This window comes from Peromyscus maniculatus, chromosome 13 (genome assembly GCF_049852395.1).
Source record: "Peromyscus maniculatus bairdii isolate BWxNUB_F1_BW_parent chromosome 13, HU_Pman_BW_mat_3.1, whole genome shotgun sequence".
Classification (NCBI taxonomy): Eukaryota; Metazoa; Chordata; class Mammalia; order Rodentia; family Cricetidae; genus Peromyscus; species Peromyscus maniculatus.
The window spans coordinates 11217401-11232383 of NC_134864.1; the positions used below are offsets into that span (position 1 = coordinate 11217401).

At 55.0% G+C, this 14983-nt stretch overlaps 1 protein-coding gene across 16 annotated transcripts in view; it reads right to left on the reverse strand.

Moving 5' to 3' along the window:
• The window catches only part of Kif1a (kinesin family member 1A), an 89042-nt gene that overhangs the window by 13288 nt on the left and 60771 nt on the right, over window positions 1-14983 (reverse strand). For 9 of the 16 annotated variants that reach the window (XM_076549660.1, XM_076549659.1, XM_076549654.1 and 6 more), the window contains 9 exons: window positions 14076-14214; window positions 13808-13976; window positions 13549-13639; window positions 13079-13197; window positions 12302-12357; window positions 11443-11551; window positions 10964-11030; window positions 10781-10865; window positions 8556-8661 (listed from right to left, as the gene is read on the reverse strand). In XM_076549660.1, coding sequence (XP_076405775.1) covers window positions 8556-8661; window positions 10781-10865; window positions 10964-11030; window positions 11443-11551; window positions 12302-12357; window positions 13079-13197; window positions 13549-13639; window positions 13808-13976; window positions 14076-14214 — 941 coding nt within the window. Of the gene's footprint in view, window positions 1-6327; window positions 6355-8555; window positions 8662-10780; window positions 10866-10963; window positions 11031-11442; window positions 11552-12301; window positions 12358-13078; window positions 13198-13548; window positions 13640-13807; window positions 13977-14075; window positions 14215-14983 lie in introns of all 16 variants that reach the window. The other 7 variants (XM_076549658.1, XM_076549653.1, XM_076549650.1 and 4 more) reach the window with 1 other exon arrangement.

Genomic DNA, 14983 nt, shown 5'->3' on the forward strand with positions numbered 1-14983 from the left:
ATCTCTGAAGGCCTGACCAGGGGATGCCAATTTGAGGCAGGTATGACTCCATTTGGACCATTTCCGGTAGCAGGACTGGCCTTTTCAAAACTGTCCCATCCTCCAGTGACCAGGTAGCCAACCAGAACAGGCTCCCACATCAACAAGTCACTTCCAAATGGTGGTTGGTCCCTCGCCCTGGAGGTCATCTGCTGTCCCCTGGGGGCTGTACACACGGGGCCTTGTGACCAGGCTTTATCCTCCACCAGCCATGGCTTAGATCATGGGACATAGACTGTGGTGGCCCAAGGATTGGAGGATCTGGAGCTTCTCAGTGTTCCTGAAGCCTCTGCTGAGGGAAATCACCCTGCCCAAGAATGGGCAAGCTGGGGGTGGTGCAGGGGAAGCAGAGGTACTGTCACCTTTGTGGGACCCACCAAATATGCAGGCCACTATGTGGGGCCCACGATCTATTACCATCCATAATAAGGCAGAAAAATAGAATCCAGAGATGCCGAGGTGGCCTACACAGGAAAGCCCAGGACAAAGACAATGGGGAAGCCCTTGGAGGTGCAGTGGACCCCCACTCTACAGGGAGTTCAGGATCCCCTTGGATTACTGGGCATCAGGTACCTCAGGGGAAGCCTGGACCTCCTCCACACATCCTCTCACTCCTTACAGGCTGACATTTAGCCAATGGCTTAGAGATGGGCACCCCAGCATTCCTGGGCCAAAATGTGCTCCCTATTGGGAGGCATCGGCAGGTGGAAGACAGTGTCTAGAGATGCGGCCTCCAGGAGCGAGTGGAAGTACATAAGGCTGCTTGGGGCTCTCCATGACAGAACTCTGATGACTAAGAGGAGACATACACGTGCGTCTCCTGCCTTTTGTCACACGATGCCTTAATGTCACTTTATAAGTGCAGCAAGAAGCCTTCTCCAGATGCCAGTCTCCCCTGATCCCAGCCCGTAATGGACCAGGACTCCAAGCCCAAACACTCTTCTCCAAGTCACCCAACCTCAGATAGTTTCCTAGAGTGTCGGGAAATGGACCAGTAGCTCTCAGATATACCACGAGAGCAGTCCAAACAGCCAAGACCCTATACCAGAACCACTCAGGAACTTGCTAGGGTGTGCATTCTCGAGCCTCACCCCAGACCACTGAGTCAGAAACTGTGAGCAGAGAACCTCAGCTGACCCTGAACGGCCTCTGTTATCTGCTCTGCTCCCCATCGCCTTGCAGACCCTCCAAGTACAGCTGAAGAAACAGGTCTAGGGCAGGCAAAGTCCCTCCAAGGCCCATCACCAACTGCTTTGGCTGTGACCCCTCTGGAGACTCCTGAGCCCATGTCTACTGTGCATACTCCCTTGGCCTCCCCATAGACATGGCATTCCTGGGACCCCATTCCAATAGACGGGACGTGAAACGTCTAATCTGCACCATGCAGTGTGTGGGGCCGGTAACATAGGGTCTTCAAAGGAAAGGTTGGCCAGCAAGGCTCCTTCTAAAGTCAGAGCCAGAGCCTAAGGATGTAGTAGCTTGGGCTCTGGGCAATGTCCTGACTCCAACTGGCTTATTTGACCCGAAGGGACACCAGGAGGCCTACTGTGTGGTTCTCTTCTCTCCTAAGGGGACACAGCTGTCCTTGCAAAGCCTACAAACAGGACAGCCAAATTCAGATCTGTAATACAGCAGGCGTAGTGTTCAAGCAGGGAATGAACCACGTGTGAGTACTGCAGATTCACTACGCAAGGATTGGCCACAAACAGGACAGTGGGTACGCTGGAACAACTGCCTTGTCTACCTCCATTATCATCACAGACCTGGGCAAGTGACTCCACGCCACCGCCTGTTTGTAAATTAGAAACATGCATTTTCCCAGTCTGACCAGAATGATGCTTGTGAATGTCCTTGTGAAGGTAGCTGCACTTCCTGGCCTGGCCTCCAGAGGGCAGGCATGAGCACATCAGGTGCTAGAGAGCAGCAGATCCTACTGTCTGCGATACCGTGAATGGAAGGAGGACATCGACGGATTGAAATGGATTCCCTGTGTCAACTATGACACATAAAAGATAAACCCAGGAGGCCGTGGAGGGAGACTTCTCATCACAACTGCCCGCAAGTGACTGTCACAGGACGGTCACAACCAGGAGCTTGCATGGGTGCTGCTGCAAGCTTGTCTCGTCAACCTACTGCTGACGTCTCTTGGTATTGATCACTGTGACTAAAGATCACTGTTTCAAAATAACTGATGCAATCCAAAAATGAAAAACCTTAAAAAAACAAACTTCCTCTTGCTCATGCTCTCTGAATCAGCTTGTGGGTTACGATGACACGTTTGTAAATACATGTTGTCACTCCTTGGCGACGCTCTCTGCCTGCTGCTGCTGCTGCTGCTGCCAGCTATGGAAGTATATTTAAACTGCACCATGACTCTGACTCTTAGATCTTTGAGGGGATCCCAGCCACAGCCGGGGCAGCTCCTTCCGCCGTGGGGGAGGGGCTTGATGGCATGATTGATAACAAACTGAGAACAGGGAAGCGTTCCAGGGATCACCTTGGAGACCCCGTGTAAAAGGTCTAGATAGGACACAATGCACGGCCAAGGACAAATTCCACCCATAGCTCCAGATCTGATGGCCCATGACAGTGGCCACACGCAGCTGGACCCTCTCCGAGGACTGCCATGGCAGGAGCACCACCAGGCTCAGTTGCTGCCCCCGAAAACGCCCTCTGGAGGCTGGACCAGCCACCTTAGCAAGCTGTGCTCCGAACCCTCCCTGCCCGTTAGTGGTGGCTCTCTGCCTCTCTGGCTGGGTCCTGATCAGATCATCCTGGCCTGCTTTCTCACTCTTCAAGGTCACCTGTGGTTCCTTCAAGGGTCCCACCCTTTGGGGGAACTAGGAGGCTAGAATCTGAACCCTAACCTGAAGACATATTCAGCAGATCCAGACAGGCAAAGGGGAGATGGAGACAAGCAGGTGAAGAGGACACCTAGGCGAGGAGGTGCTGCTCACCGTGACAGGATGGCAAGCAAGCCAGAGAGAGGGCATGTAGTTGCGGAGAGCCTCTTCCTGATACACAGACCATAGGGATGTACAGGAACCCAGGAAAACAGTGTGGCTCTAGCTAAGATCTGCCTGGCAAGTGCTGGGGCCACAGCCCAGCAGAGGCAGTCAGAGCTGGTAATGACTTCTGTACCTGGAAGACGGCCTTCATTCCATGACCCCCCCAACACTCCACATTGGTACGCCCAGTCTTGATAGTCACTATCCTTGGGGGAGGACTCACTTTGGCCAGACCCACCTTTAGGGAAATCCTGGTTAGTTGCCCCTGACTCTCCTCTTGTATTCATGGGACCCCTTTCCACTCCCAGCCTGGTTGAATTCCTCCTTCCTGGTGCATTTCTCCGTAGGGCCCAGCCCTCATCAAGGACGTTCAGGAGCTGGATCCTGATGCAAAGCTCTTTGCTATCGCCCACCCCCACCCCAGGGCCTCAAGGCAAGGACAGAGCTTGCTCAGTCTGCCTCTGCAGTGGGGGTGGGGTGAAGGAGTGTCCAATGGGATTTAGTGTCTGTGGACCCCACAGTTCCAGATGCAGCTGGAGGGATGCCTCAAAGGACGAATGCTATGATCTCACAAATACATCAGGAGAGATAGACAGGGAAATAGGTTTCCATGAGACCCCACATCCGGCCCTCCCCAGGAGGCTAGAGAACTCTCAGAGCTTTAGGAAAATGAGTTCTGAAGCTGGGTAGATGAAAAGAGCCAAGATCCAGCTGCTTCTCTGCTTCCTGTGGATGCTTCAGAAGGACCCGGCTTTAAAGGACCTGCTGCCTCTTACACCCATCCAGGAGAATGCCATAACTCAGCGTAGGCAGGATATGAAGCCACTGAAGGAGCACAGGATGGGCAGACTGAGTGTCTTTTAAAATGTGGATAAGAAGTCATAAACTCCCATGCTAACACTCCACAACTCTCATGGAGTCCCTGTGTGTGACCCACAGTGTCTTGGTGTGGTCCCTCAGCGATCAGGATAAAAACCACGAATTTGCTCAGGAGCTCTGCATTTTGACACCAAAGGCACTGTCAGTGACAATAACGGTTCTGAACTGAGAGCTTTGCATGAATCAGCCAATTCATCACAGCCTGCAGCTGTCACAACCTCCATGCCCAGGGCAGGACTAACCTCCAGAAAGTTCTGGCACTTTCATGTCCCTCTTTAGTTAGCAAGTGACTCAATGAGGCTGCCTCTAGCTCAGCTGGGTGGTCCCAGGATCACATGGGATAAGGCTTCTCCCTTTTCATAGCCATGATGGCATTACTGGCCACCACAATGGATCCCTGTCCTGTAGAACTGGTTTTGGGAGGAAGCTTGAGTTCCAGTCTAATGACAGAAAGACTTCCTTCCTTCCTTCCTTCCTTCCTTCCTTCCTTCCTTCCTTCCTTCCTTCCTTCCTTCCTTCCTTCCTTCTTCCTTCCTTCCTTCCTTCCCTCCCTCCCTTTTTCCTTCCTCTCTTCTTTCTCTTTCTTTCTTTCTTTCTTTCTTTCTTTCTTTCTTTCTTTCTTTCTTTCTTTCTTTCTCTCTCTCTCTCTCTCTCTCTCTCTCTCTCTCTCTCTCCCTTCCTTCCTTCCTTCCTTCCTTCCTTCCTTCCTTCCTTCCTTCCTTCCTTTCTTTCTTTCTTTCTTTCTTTCCTTCCTTTCTTCCTTCCCCTCCCTTCTTCCTTCCTTCCCTCTCTCCCGTCTTCCTTCCTTTCCTTCCTTTCCTTCCTCCCTTCCTTCCTTCCCTCTCATGAGGTCAAGCCCTAGGCCGGTTACTAACACTCCTGGAGGTACTAGATATCTGTTGCTGGAACTACCTGGTCCAGTTAAGAAGACCTCTCTAACACACAGAGGCCGCCAGCAGACGGATGCCCAGTTCTGTTTTGGTCTGAGCATAGATCACTTGCCTCCAAAGCCAGCTCACATGCCACCTCCTCCAGTGAGCCCACCCAGCTGATCTTGGTAGGGAGAAATGCTCAGGCTTGGCAGAGCTGTGTCCTCTGCTTGCATGTGACCACCACTCCAGGTGTCTCTTGACGAGGTTTCTGCCTCCTTTAGCCCCAGGTCCCCAGGGAGTGTCCACTCGGCTCTTGGCCCACAATATCACGTGAAAAAGATCTGGTCAATAACTCAAATGTGTCCCACACCTATTATGGCCCAAGGAATATGCTCCAAAGAACCTCTGTTCTATAACCCCATAGAGTCTCCTTCTGGGGCCCCCACTCCCAGGTACCCAGGCAAGGCAGCAAATGAATACTTTCTGCTCAGACCATGACAGCCATGACCACAAGGACACACCTGAAGTCCCGGCTTTGCCCACTCCACCCTAGAGCTCTGTGTAGGTGGAGCAGCTTACAGGTTTAAGCGTTCATGACTTTAGGAAAGCTGACCCATGAGACAGATAACCACCACGAAGCTCTGGCCACCGTCCTGCCAGTGCCCAGAAGGTGGCATCTTGCTTGGCCTTCCATTCAGAACAGCCCCAAGTTCTCCCTGGACTCAGTATGGACTCGGGACTTGAAGGCTGTCCTTTCCCAGTGAGCACTGAGTCCCGGCACAGGCCAATGCGAAAGGAAGCTGCAGCAATCTCCCCTACCAGGACCCAGCACTGGTAAGTGAGTCTGAAATGGGCACAAGCCACGTTCAAAAGCCTGCTAGTCTCCTCGTGGAGTTAGTGCCTGCCACTTCCAAGAAGCGAGGCCGAGGCCATGGCTGGGGTAAAGTGAGGCTCGCGTGATGTCCCTCTTCCTGACTTGGCCTGGAAAGGGCTCCCTGGCAGCTGTGGAGCACATGGGAGCTCGAGTCTCCTGGCAGTGGGTCCTGTCTGCCCCTTCCCCATGCTCCCGGCTCTGCCTGCTACGACCCCTTGCAGGAAGTGGCTGGCCCTTGGGAGCTGGTGCAGCCCAGCAGCCGGGTTGTCCAGCCTGCATGCGGGAGATACCTGCACCCACTGTGGCCAGGCTAGAGGTTGGCATAGAAGGCAAGGCTGGGATGGGAGGAGCAGGAGCCGGCCAGTGTCTACAGAGGCAGAGAACTACAAAAGCAGCCGAGATCAGGAGTGAAGGCTAGAGGAGGCGGGAGAGACTCAGCCAGGAAGGTGGGGCTGGGGGAGGAGAATAAAAATAAAAACCAGAACGCTATTATACCAAGGAAACGAAATTAAAAGGAGGGAGAAACAGGAAGGAAAGGTGAGCAAGTTATGAGTTGAAAAAGCTAGAAATTAAAAATTCCAGGGTTGTGTAGGTGACCGGGGAAGGGGAAGGGAAGGGAAGAGGCCGAAATCAAACCGAGGGACAGAAATGGTACCTAGGTATGTCCGAATCAAGAAACTGCCTGCAAAACACAAACAACCACACGTTAGTGAAGGGCTGCGGGTGGGCAGCGGGACAGCAGGGGAGCAGCAGCAAGCGGCAGTGGCGGGCAGCCGCCTGTGGCTGGCAGACCCACTCAGGGCCAGGGGGTCTGCAAAGCAGGGACCACGGAGCAGGAAGAGGCCCAGGTGTGGCAAAGCGCATGGTAGCCTGAGGCCCTGGGCAGAGCTGGGCCGGGCCCAAGCCTCAGCCTCTCCACAGTGGCTGGTCTCTGAGCAGCCTGGCCCTCAAAGGCTCCTAAGATGTCAGCCATGTCCAGGGAACAGGAAGCTGGCCCCAGTGGGCCCTGGGGAGGAGGCCATGGACTAAGGAGCGTGCCTGAGACTTTTCTGGGGTAGGGAAGGCTGAGGTTGCACCAGCAGGAACAGCAAGGGCAGGAGCCAAGCCAGCGGCCACGTCTGTCTTCCCTCTTCCTGGCACCCAGGGGCTCCAGCCTAGGTGTGGGGTTGGACACGGAATAGGACAGAAGCTAGGCAGTCCAGCGCCAGGGCCGAGCCTGGTTAACCAAGGTTCTGTCAGCTGAGGGACAATGAGTCTTGGCCTCCTAGTTGCTCTCAACAGCTGAGCTGGTGGGGAGCGGATGACAAGAAGACACCGGCCACAAGGTCTTCAATACAAGGAGACAACAGGAAGGATGGCCCAGAAGGCTCCCACCTACCCACTGGCCTGGTCCCACCCTCCTCTGCTCCCAGAATGTCTTGCAGTGGGTGGGTCAGAGGTCAGGGGAGTTAAGTCACTCCCAGACCCCAAAGCACCTCTTAGCACTCAGTGTCAGACGGGGCCTCCCAGTGCCCACCCTCGCCTCCATGGCCCTGAACTCCCATGCCCAGGTACCATGGCCTACACTCAGGGGCAGCACCCGTATTAGGAGTGGTCATAGGTCTCCTGCCTCAGCAGGGTCCATTTGCAGAGCAAGAGGCGATGGAAGACCAGAGGACGCTCTAGGTCCCGGCTCACGTCGTGGTCTGGCGCTCCTCCTATTCCTCGACGTGAACTCCAGCCTACCCCTCCTAGTGCCATCTTCCCAAGAGAACACCTCCAGGAGCACAGGATGAGGAGCAGAGCCACATGTGTACACCCTAGTCTCTGTCCTGTTCACTGTCCCCACTGCGGCCCAGCCCGGGCTCCTGGTTGAGGCTGCCTATGGTGCTTTGGGGAGGACCTGTTCTGGTGTCTCCCCAGGTGTCTGTGAAGAAGTAGAGCTCTGGACCCAGAAGCTGGAAGAACAAGCCACACCCAGGATTCTGGGTCCATACAATCCCTCACAGGGGTGTGATCCTCCTGCGCCTCTCCAAGGGTGTCTGTCACACCCTCAAAAAAATGTTTTGCCACAAACAGCCTCAGCTATAGGTCCTGGGTCAGCTCTTGGCTCCTTGGCCTTGGGCCAGGCTGAGGAAGAACCAGGCTGGGGCTCAGCCCCTGCCAAACGCTCCACAAATCCTTGGAAGACTGTGTCCCAGGCAATTTTGTCCAGCTGGGCATCCGCCTTGGCAGGGTGACTCCTGCAGTGCCTGGCCGTTGGCAGCCTTTGTGAGGACTGTCATACCCACGCACCTTGGCAAACCCTTCAGGGCTGCCAAGAACATCTCAGAGGTCCGCTGCCCCTCTACTGTTCAAATGAGGATGGGAGCTGGGACCCTCTGGAGCTTGGAAAGCCATGAAAAGCATGTGTTCAGTGGTGACCCACAGTCACCCCTCTTCAAGCTGCTCAAATGCCAGTTCTGTGGGCTCTGGACTGCCTTCGTGATCCCCACATCCCTGGGGCCCTTGCTAGAGACTTCAGACCTGTTCATACCAGTGTGGTCCTCAGAAGCATGGCCTGCATGTTAAGTCTCCCGCCCCATGCCACCAACCATCTACCTACAAACTCCCAGGGACAGGACCCTGAGCCTATGCTGGCACTCACCAGGCGACAGACAGGATGACATGAAGAGTATAAACCAGGGATAGGAGACATGCAATCAAGGGAGCAGAGAGACTTGGAGGCCACAGGCCATTGCTCACTGCACTGTCCCTTTAGGTGTTAGAAAGAGGGTATGTAGGCCTGGAGCAGGCCGGGGCATGAGTGGCTGGGTCAGTAGAGACCATGGCAGGCTGGCGGTTGACCTGGGTGGGAGCTGGTCAGCAGGAGTTGTGGTTCTCCCCACCCTTCTCGTGACTCACCGGTCATCCTGGGCTGGGTGGACATATCCCGAGGAGAGGATGTTGAGGGACAAGATGTTGGGGTCAATCAGAGATTCGTCAGTTTCTGGAGTGTTTCGGATGCGACCTGTGGGAAGGGCAGTGGCTGGGTGTCATTGCCCAGGAAGGCTGATGATCAAGGGATGCTGAGGCCTCTGGACAGAAGCCAGGGTGGCAAGCGGATTCCCTACATGACTGCTGGCCATGAGTAAAAGGCACTAGGGTGGACCAGGAGGCTGATGGAGACCTGGTGGCTCCTGTGACAGAGCCAATGCCTCCCTTCTCTGTCTCCTTCCATAGAGGGCTGCATTCTATTTTTCAACTCTAGTTACACTTTCTGGTGGATCTCAGCTACCTAGCTTAGCAAGCTACCTGTGGGACGAGGAGGGGATGAACCTACCCCATTTTATGCTTAACATAACAATAATGAAGGGAGAAGGCCGCATTGTCCATGTATACGCCCTTTGCTCACTAGCCACTCTTCCAGGGCCTAGGAGATGCCTACTTTTGGAGTCCATCTGTCTGTCTGTGAGAGAGACATTTCATCTCATAATTCCTCACCCTGGAAGCAACTTTCTGCCCATTGAAAGGAGCACACAGATGACTCACAAGTCCTCTGCTCCAGCAGCAGAGTGACCAGCTTCCCTCTCCTCCGCTGCACATCCTGGGCAGTCCTGCCCAGTTCCCTGTAGCTCTACAGCATGAGGATTCTGGGAGGAGGCAATTTGGGGTCCTCCAGCCAGTCCTTTCCTGATGCCGGACTCTCCATTGCTTGGGATACCCATGACAAGGAGAAGTTTAGGGCAAGGAAACCTGCCCAGAGCAGATACTCAACCCTGGGAACTGGCCTTCATAGAGCTCTCCGCCTGAGGATCTGATGGACATACTTGGCAGGACACAAGAGGGAGGTGAGGACATGGCTAGGATCATCTGTATTCCTCAAAAGGCCACCTATACGGAGCTCATGCCCCCCAGGGGCTCTTGTCTTTCCTTACTTTGCTGGCCCATCTCCACAATGTCCACTTCACGGGATCTAAAAGACCCATGCCTTCCTGGGAGCGATGCCAGGCTTGGCTATAACCTGAATGGGACTGAGTGATCACAGCAGTATCTCCCCTACTTCCCTTAAGTCCCCATTGCCACCCCAAATTGGCAGCTTTTGGTGTCTGCATTTTTAGAAGCGGAGAAGGTGAGATTTAAGGCAGTCTGGGCTGTCCATCTAAATTGGAGGACACGGTGGGGTGGGACACCACTGGGTGACAGCAGAGGCAGAGCTGCCCCCACTCCAGAGATAGCTTGGTTCAGAAGCCAGGTGCTGGGCCTGACCTTGGTCTTGGAACTGATTCAGTTTGGACTCTCCCCATAGGACGCTTTGATCACTGATTTCAGCTTTTTCTGATCCCTGACACAGAGCTTGTAAAACACAAGTGTCCATCCTGGTACCCAGATCAGCTCTCCACAGCCCTGTATGCTGGGACACAGGATGACAGGTCAGCCTAAGGACACTGGTCCTGAGATCCTGCCTACCCAGGACTGGGAGGAGCTTCTAGATAGAGATGCCTTGGCTCCAGGGTAGAGGAGCTACGTCCTGGGACGGATATCTACATGGGTAGATATCCCCAAGTGAGAGTCTAGAGGACAGCTTGGTAAAGCGGAGTTCAAAAGGGGAGGTCACAGAGAAAGACAGTGTTCTTGTCCTCCCTACAAGATGTGCTAGAGTCCCAACCCCACAGCACAGCAGTGCCATTAGCCAAGCTAAAGTCATCCTGGAGTGAGCGTGACAGCCCTATGTCTGGTACCATCAAAGCGCATGGAGCCCGCCCGGTAAAGCTGAGGACTGGAGCAGTCTTCCACAAGCTAAGGACACTCAGGACTACAGCCACCTCCCAAGACCAGGCAAAGCAGAGAAGGACCCTGCCGCGCCCCAGACAGCCTGCTGGCACCCTGATTTCCAGAACGGTGACACCTGGCAGTTTTCCATTGTTTTTCTGTGATGCACTACCCTGGAAGGGCAACACAGATTAGGTAGAAACTTGGTTCTATAGCACAGATCCAGGGCTCTCCTCCCTTACAGGCGATGTGCTGAAGCACAGAAAGGCTTGGTGACCTAGCCAGAGCCACACAGCACAGGACGGAACTGTGGCTAGAACCCAGGGTTTTGTCCACAATAGTCCACTCCTGAGGTAACCCCTACCCACACCACTCACCCACAACCAGCTCTCGCACTTCCTTCCAGCGGATGTGGCTTCCCGTCTCATGCAACAGCGTCACAGTTATCCGTCTCTGGATGCCCTGTCACATGCCAGGAGAGGGAACCGTCAGGGGGCACTGGGGACACGGGGGACTTTGGAGCAGGGCCAGGTTTGAGGAGGGCAGGTGAGGCTTCCCACCTGGTGGAGGAGGAAGGTCCCCATGCACGGCATCCCTCCACGGTGGTCTACCACAGCAGGGATGTAACTGGAAAAGACAGTGATGGTGAGGTGCAAAACCCCTCTCTGTCCCAGAGTCAGCAGAGCTGAAAGCGGGATCACTGACCACCCCTTGAGGAGAGCAGGTCCTTCTGGGCTAGCTCTCTACAGCAGCTCTCATATTCTCTTTCACACCCTACAAGTCAGAAATCTACACCCAATGACCTGGGTACTGTGTGTAAGGGCTTCTGTGCTCCATGCCTTAAGACTGGGGCACTCAAGGAGAACCTGGTGCTGGACCTCCCCAGACATCAGCTCAGAGCCCACCGACCTTCCCTTCCCATGTTAGCCACTGTGGATTCTCAGCTGCCCTCAGAACACCGTTCCCAGTGCCCTTCATCATCACAGACTCTTGGACCCCAAGCTGGTGCCCAACATGGGCACTCTGGGTGCCAACTCACTCGCCATTGGCCTCCAGCTCGCAGATCTCGAAGTAGACCAGCAGGTCGTACTTGCAATGGCAGGGACCTGGGGAAGGCCGCGTCATGGTGCTGAGCTTAGTGGCAGGCACTAGGAAGACAAGAAAGCAATGTCGCCGTGGGGGTACTCAGGGAGAGTGCCACACAGGCTGCATGGGCAACACATTGCCCAAACAGAGGTGCCCAACTGGCGTACCCACGGCCAGGTCCCCCTAGCTCTGCCCACTCAGGCATGAGAGATCTGGCACTGGTCTCACATGAGTGGCCACTTATGCTTTCCACACCCACATAGGAGCACGTGGCCTTCCGCGTCTGGGTATGAGGGTGGTGGCTTGAGACGCCGAGCACCACCAGGACAGCAGAGACACTGGCTCAGAGGTCCTATCACACGAACAGGACCCCGCTGCCTGCCCTGTTACCTGAGCTACCCTTGGCCACAGCAGAATCTATCAGTCCAAGTGTGTCCTGCCAGCACCCACGCCTCGCCCAGGACGCCCTACACTCAGTTCTGCTGGCTCTCCAATATGCCTACCTCCTGACCGCTTCTGCCCACCCCGCCCCACCCCCATATTCCTGGGCCCAACCATGTCTGTCCACAGCTCCTGCTCTGGGCCCTTCCTTGAAGTCCCCTTCGATTGTTCATCATGTCACCTGTCACTGGGTCTAAACTGTGGACAGGGCTGAAGAGCAGGGCACAAAGCCTGTACACTCCACAGGCCAAAGACATGTGCTGTGTCATCTGCAGCCTGAAAAACCATTACATTCACAGCAGGTTCAACCACACTTGCACCCATCGTGTGGGCCGTCACTGCCCCACTGGACTCGGGAGAGTCTCACCTACCTGGCTTCGATAGCGGCATGACCCGGGGGAAGTGGCGACGTGAGGGCCTCAGGGGGCTGTGGAGGAAAGCCAGAGTGAGCAGACCTAGGCTGGTGTCTGTGAGTCCTGGGGCAGCCCAAGGTAGGGCAGGCTGATCAGAAGCCCATTCGTGGATTCCTTATTCCCCTGTTCATCAGACCCAGGAAGAACCCAGGTCTTGGTATACACTTAGACGTGAAAGGAGGAACCCTTGGGGCCCTGGACACCATCCCAGAGGCTCTCAAGGCTCCAGGGACGCAGTGTCCCAAATAATCTCTGTTGCCTCCCTCTTCCATTATCATATCCCGGGCATCCCTCAGCTGTGAGGTCTGCTCAGCTGAAGAGAGATAGAACTGGAGAGAAGGGAAGGCCTCTCAACAAATCTCCAGGCCCCAGGGTGGCTGGCGTTCCCATCCCACCTCCTGGACACAGGGTGAGATGGCTTACAGGTAACCTCACACCCTAGCCTCTTGGGACTTCCCTCCCTCACCTCCCCCACAAAGAATGAGGGAGTCAGACAGGTGTTCCCTTCCTGGAAGTGGTCAGCGGGCAGCAACACCCGGTTATGCCCTGGATGCTTCCCATGCTTGGCTGATGGCAAGGCTCTGACAGCAATGGTCTTTTTAAAGAACCTGGTTCCAAAGGAGAGAGGCAGGCCGGGCCATGCTCTGACCATCCCAGAAAGCTAAGGAGAGGGCATCGGGTACATGGGCTCTGTAGCCTGGAGACAAGGACACTTGGGTGACCTAGGCAGATGACCTGAGCACATCCTTGCAAAGAGGTGGGAATGGGTGCTGCTGGTAGTGGCCGAAGACCTCAAACACAATAGGCTGGCTCTTGATGTACTCGATGAAGGACTTGGTCACCTCTACCGCAATCTAGAGGGAAAAAGGGGGAAGTATGGATCGTATCTGAAAGTGTTCAGTATCCATGAAAACACAGCACTCCAGGCCCAGCCAGCCCTCAGCACCAATTCCAGCCATGACATCCCTGGATGCTCTGTGTCTGTGTCTACCCAAGGCTCATTGTGAGCAGCTTTCAGGAGCTCTATTCTGACCCTAGGCTCCAATTTTAAACACTACAGATGCCCCTGCTAACAAACCACAATGTCAGTATCGGCACAGAGGTTCTATAACCTGGTGCCAGACAGCCCCCAGGACAGTCCGTTCAGAGGAGAAAGAATGCATGGGAAGGCCCTTGGGTGTTGGGGGATAAGGGCCAAGACTTACATTTTGGACATGGTAGAAGCCAAGAGGGGGTCCCCTGCCAGTGTTCTTCAGGGGCTCAGTGGAGAAGGCCTCATCGTGGCGGTGGATAAAGCTGCAGATCAAGAAGAGGAACTTGGAGCAAGGACTTGCAGCAAGGACCTGTGGCCTCACTGGGCATTGCATGAGCCTGCATGGCCCCCAGCACAGCCTATGTGGGCTGCACGCCCCTCGGGAGAGCATCCTACTTCCCAGTATCCCAGGGCATGGACAACAGGCTCACTTGAACTGGCAGAAGATGTCGGCATATTCAGCAGAGATGCTGGATGCTTGCAGGACTGTCACACGGAAGGTGAAGGTGCTGCCTAGACGGAGGTGGTCCAGGGCCGTGTCCAGGGGCCCATCCAGGGCAGACTTCTCAGGGCTGTCTAGGAGGCCTTCAGGAGGCACAGCTGTGGGGAGCCAGAGCAGAGCGTGGGGCCTTTAGATTCCATGCTCTTCAGGCCCTGGTCCCACACATCCATGTTTCCACACAGTGGGGCTGCGCCTACCTGAGCAGGTGTTGTTGTTGACCTCGTCAGCTGAAGGCCCGGAGTCAGCACCCTGACCCTGGCCTTCTACAATGCGCAGCTCCTCCTGGGAGGTCCCTGAGCGGGACATCCCCACCACAGGGCAGGACTCAGACTGAAACTGTGAAGACACAGGGTTGAGAAAGCCCGGGAGCAGCTAGATGGCTGAGCTAAAGCCTCCCTGTCACAGGCTATAGAGATCTGTGCCCCGGGGCCTGGGTCTCGGGCCCTGAGCCAGCCTTGCCACTGACCTCCAGATGAAGCCACCCACCTCTCTAGACCACTCTACTTCCGACTCTCTGGTTTAGATGAGCTGAGGTGTGAAATGCCTGAGAACACTCTGCCTGCCTCCATGCAAGAGGCATAGTGAAGGGAAACCAGAAACCATTCCTGGCCTTCAGTTCTACCAACCAGGGCACTTCCTGCGGCAGGTCACAGGCAGCTCTTCCATCTTGAACATCCTAAGACTGAGATCTGAAGCTAGACAGCTAAATAAGCCACCCGGGGAGGGGCACTGCATGGGATTAATCCCTCTACCGGCTCCTCAGATAACTTTTTCTGTGGGGGTCAGAGGGTGGCCTCAATGGGGTTGTCCTCATCCTCACAGGTTTTGGGGAAGGCAGGAAGAAGGATGGTAGAAATTATAGTATGCTTTGGGAACCCCGAGAACAGCTAACCCAAGAGAAGGGAGATTGGGGGGTGCCTATTCTAAAAGCTGGCTCTACTTACCAGCTCTACGCCTTGCTGTGTGAGACTCAGGAAGATGGTTGGACCAAGTGGGTCCTGACAAACTGGGGGAGGGACATTGTGTGTTTGAGACAGCCAGGGACGGGACAGACACAGCGCTCAGGGAGAGAGAAAAGACGCCAAGCCCATGGGACCCTGCCAGG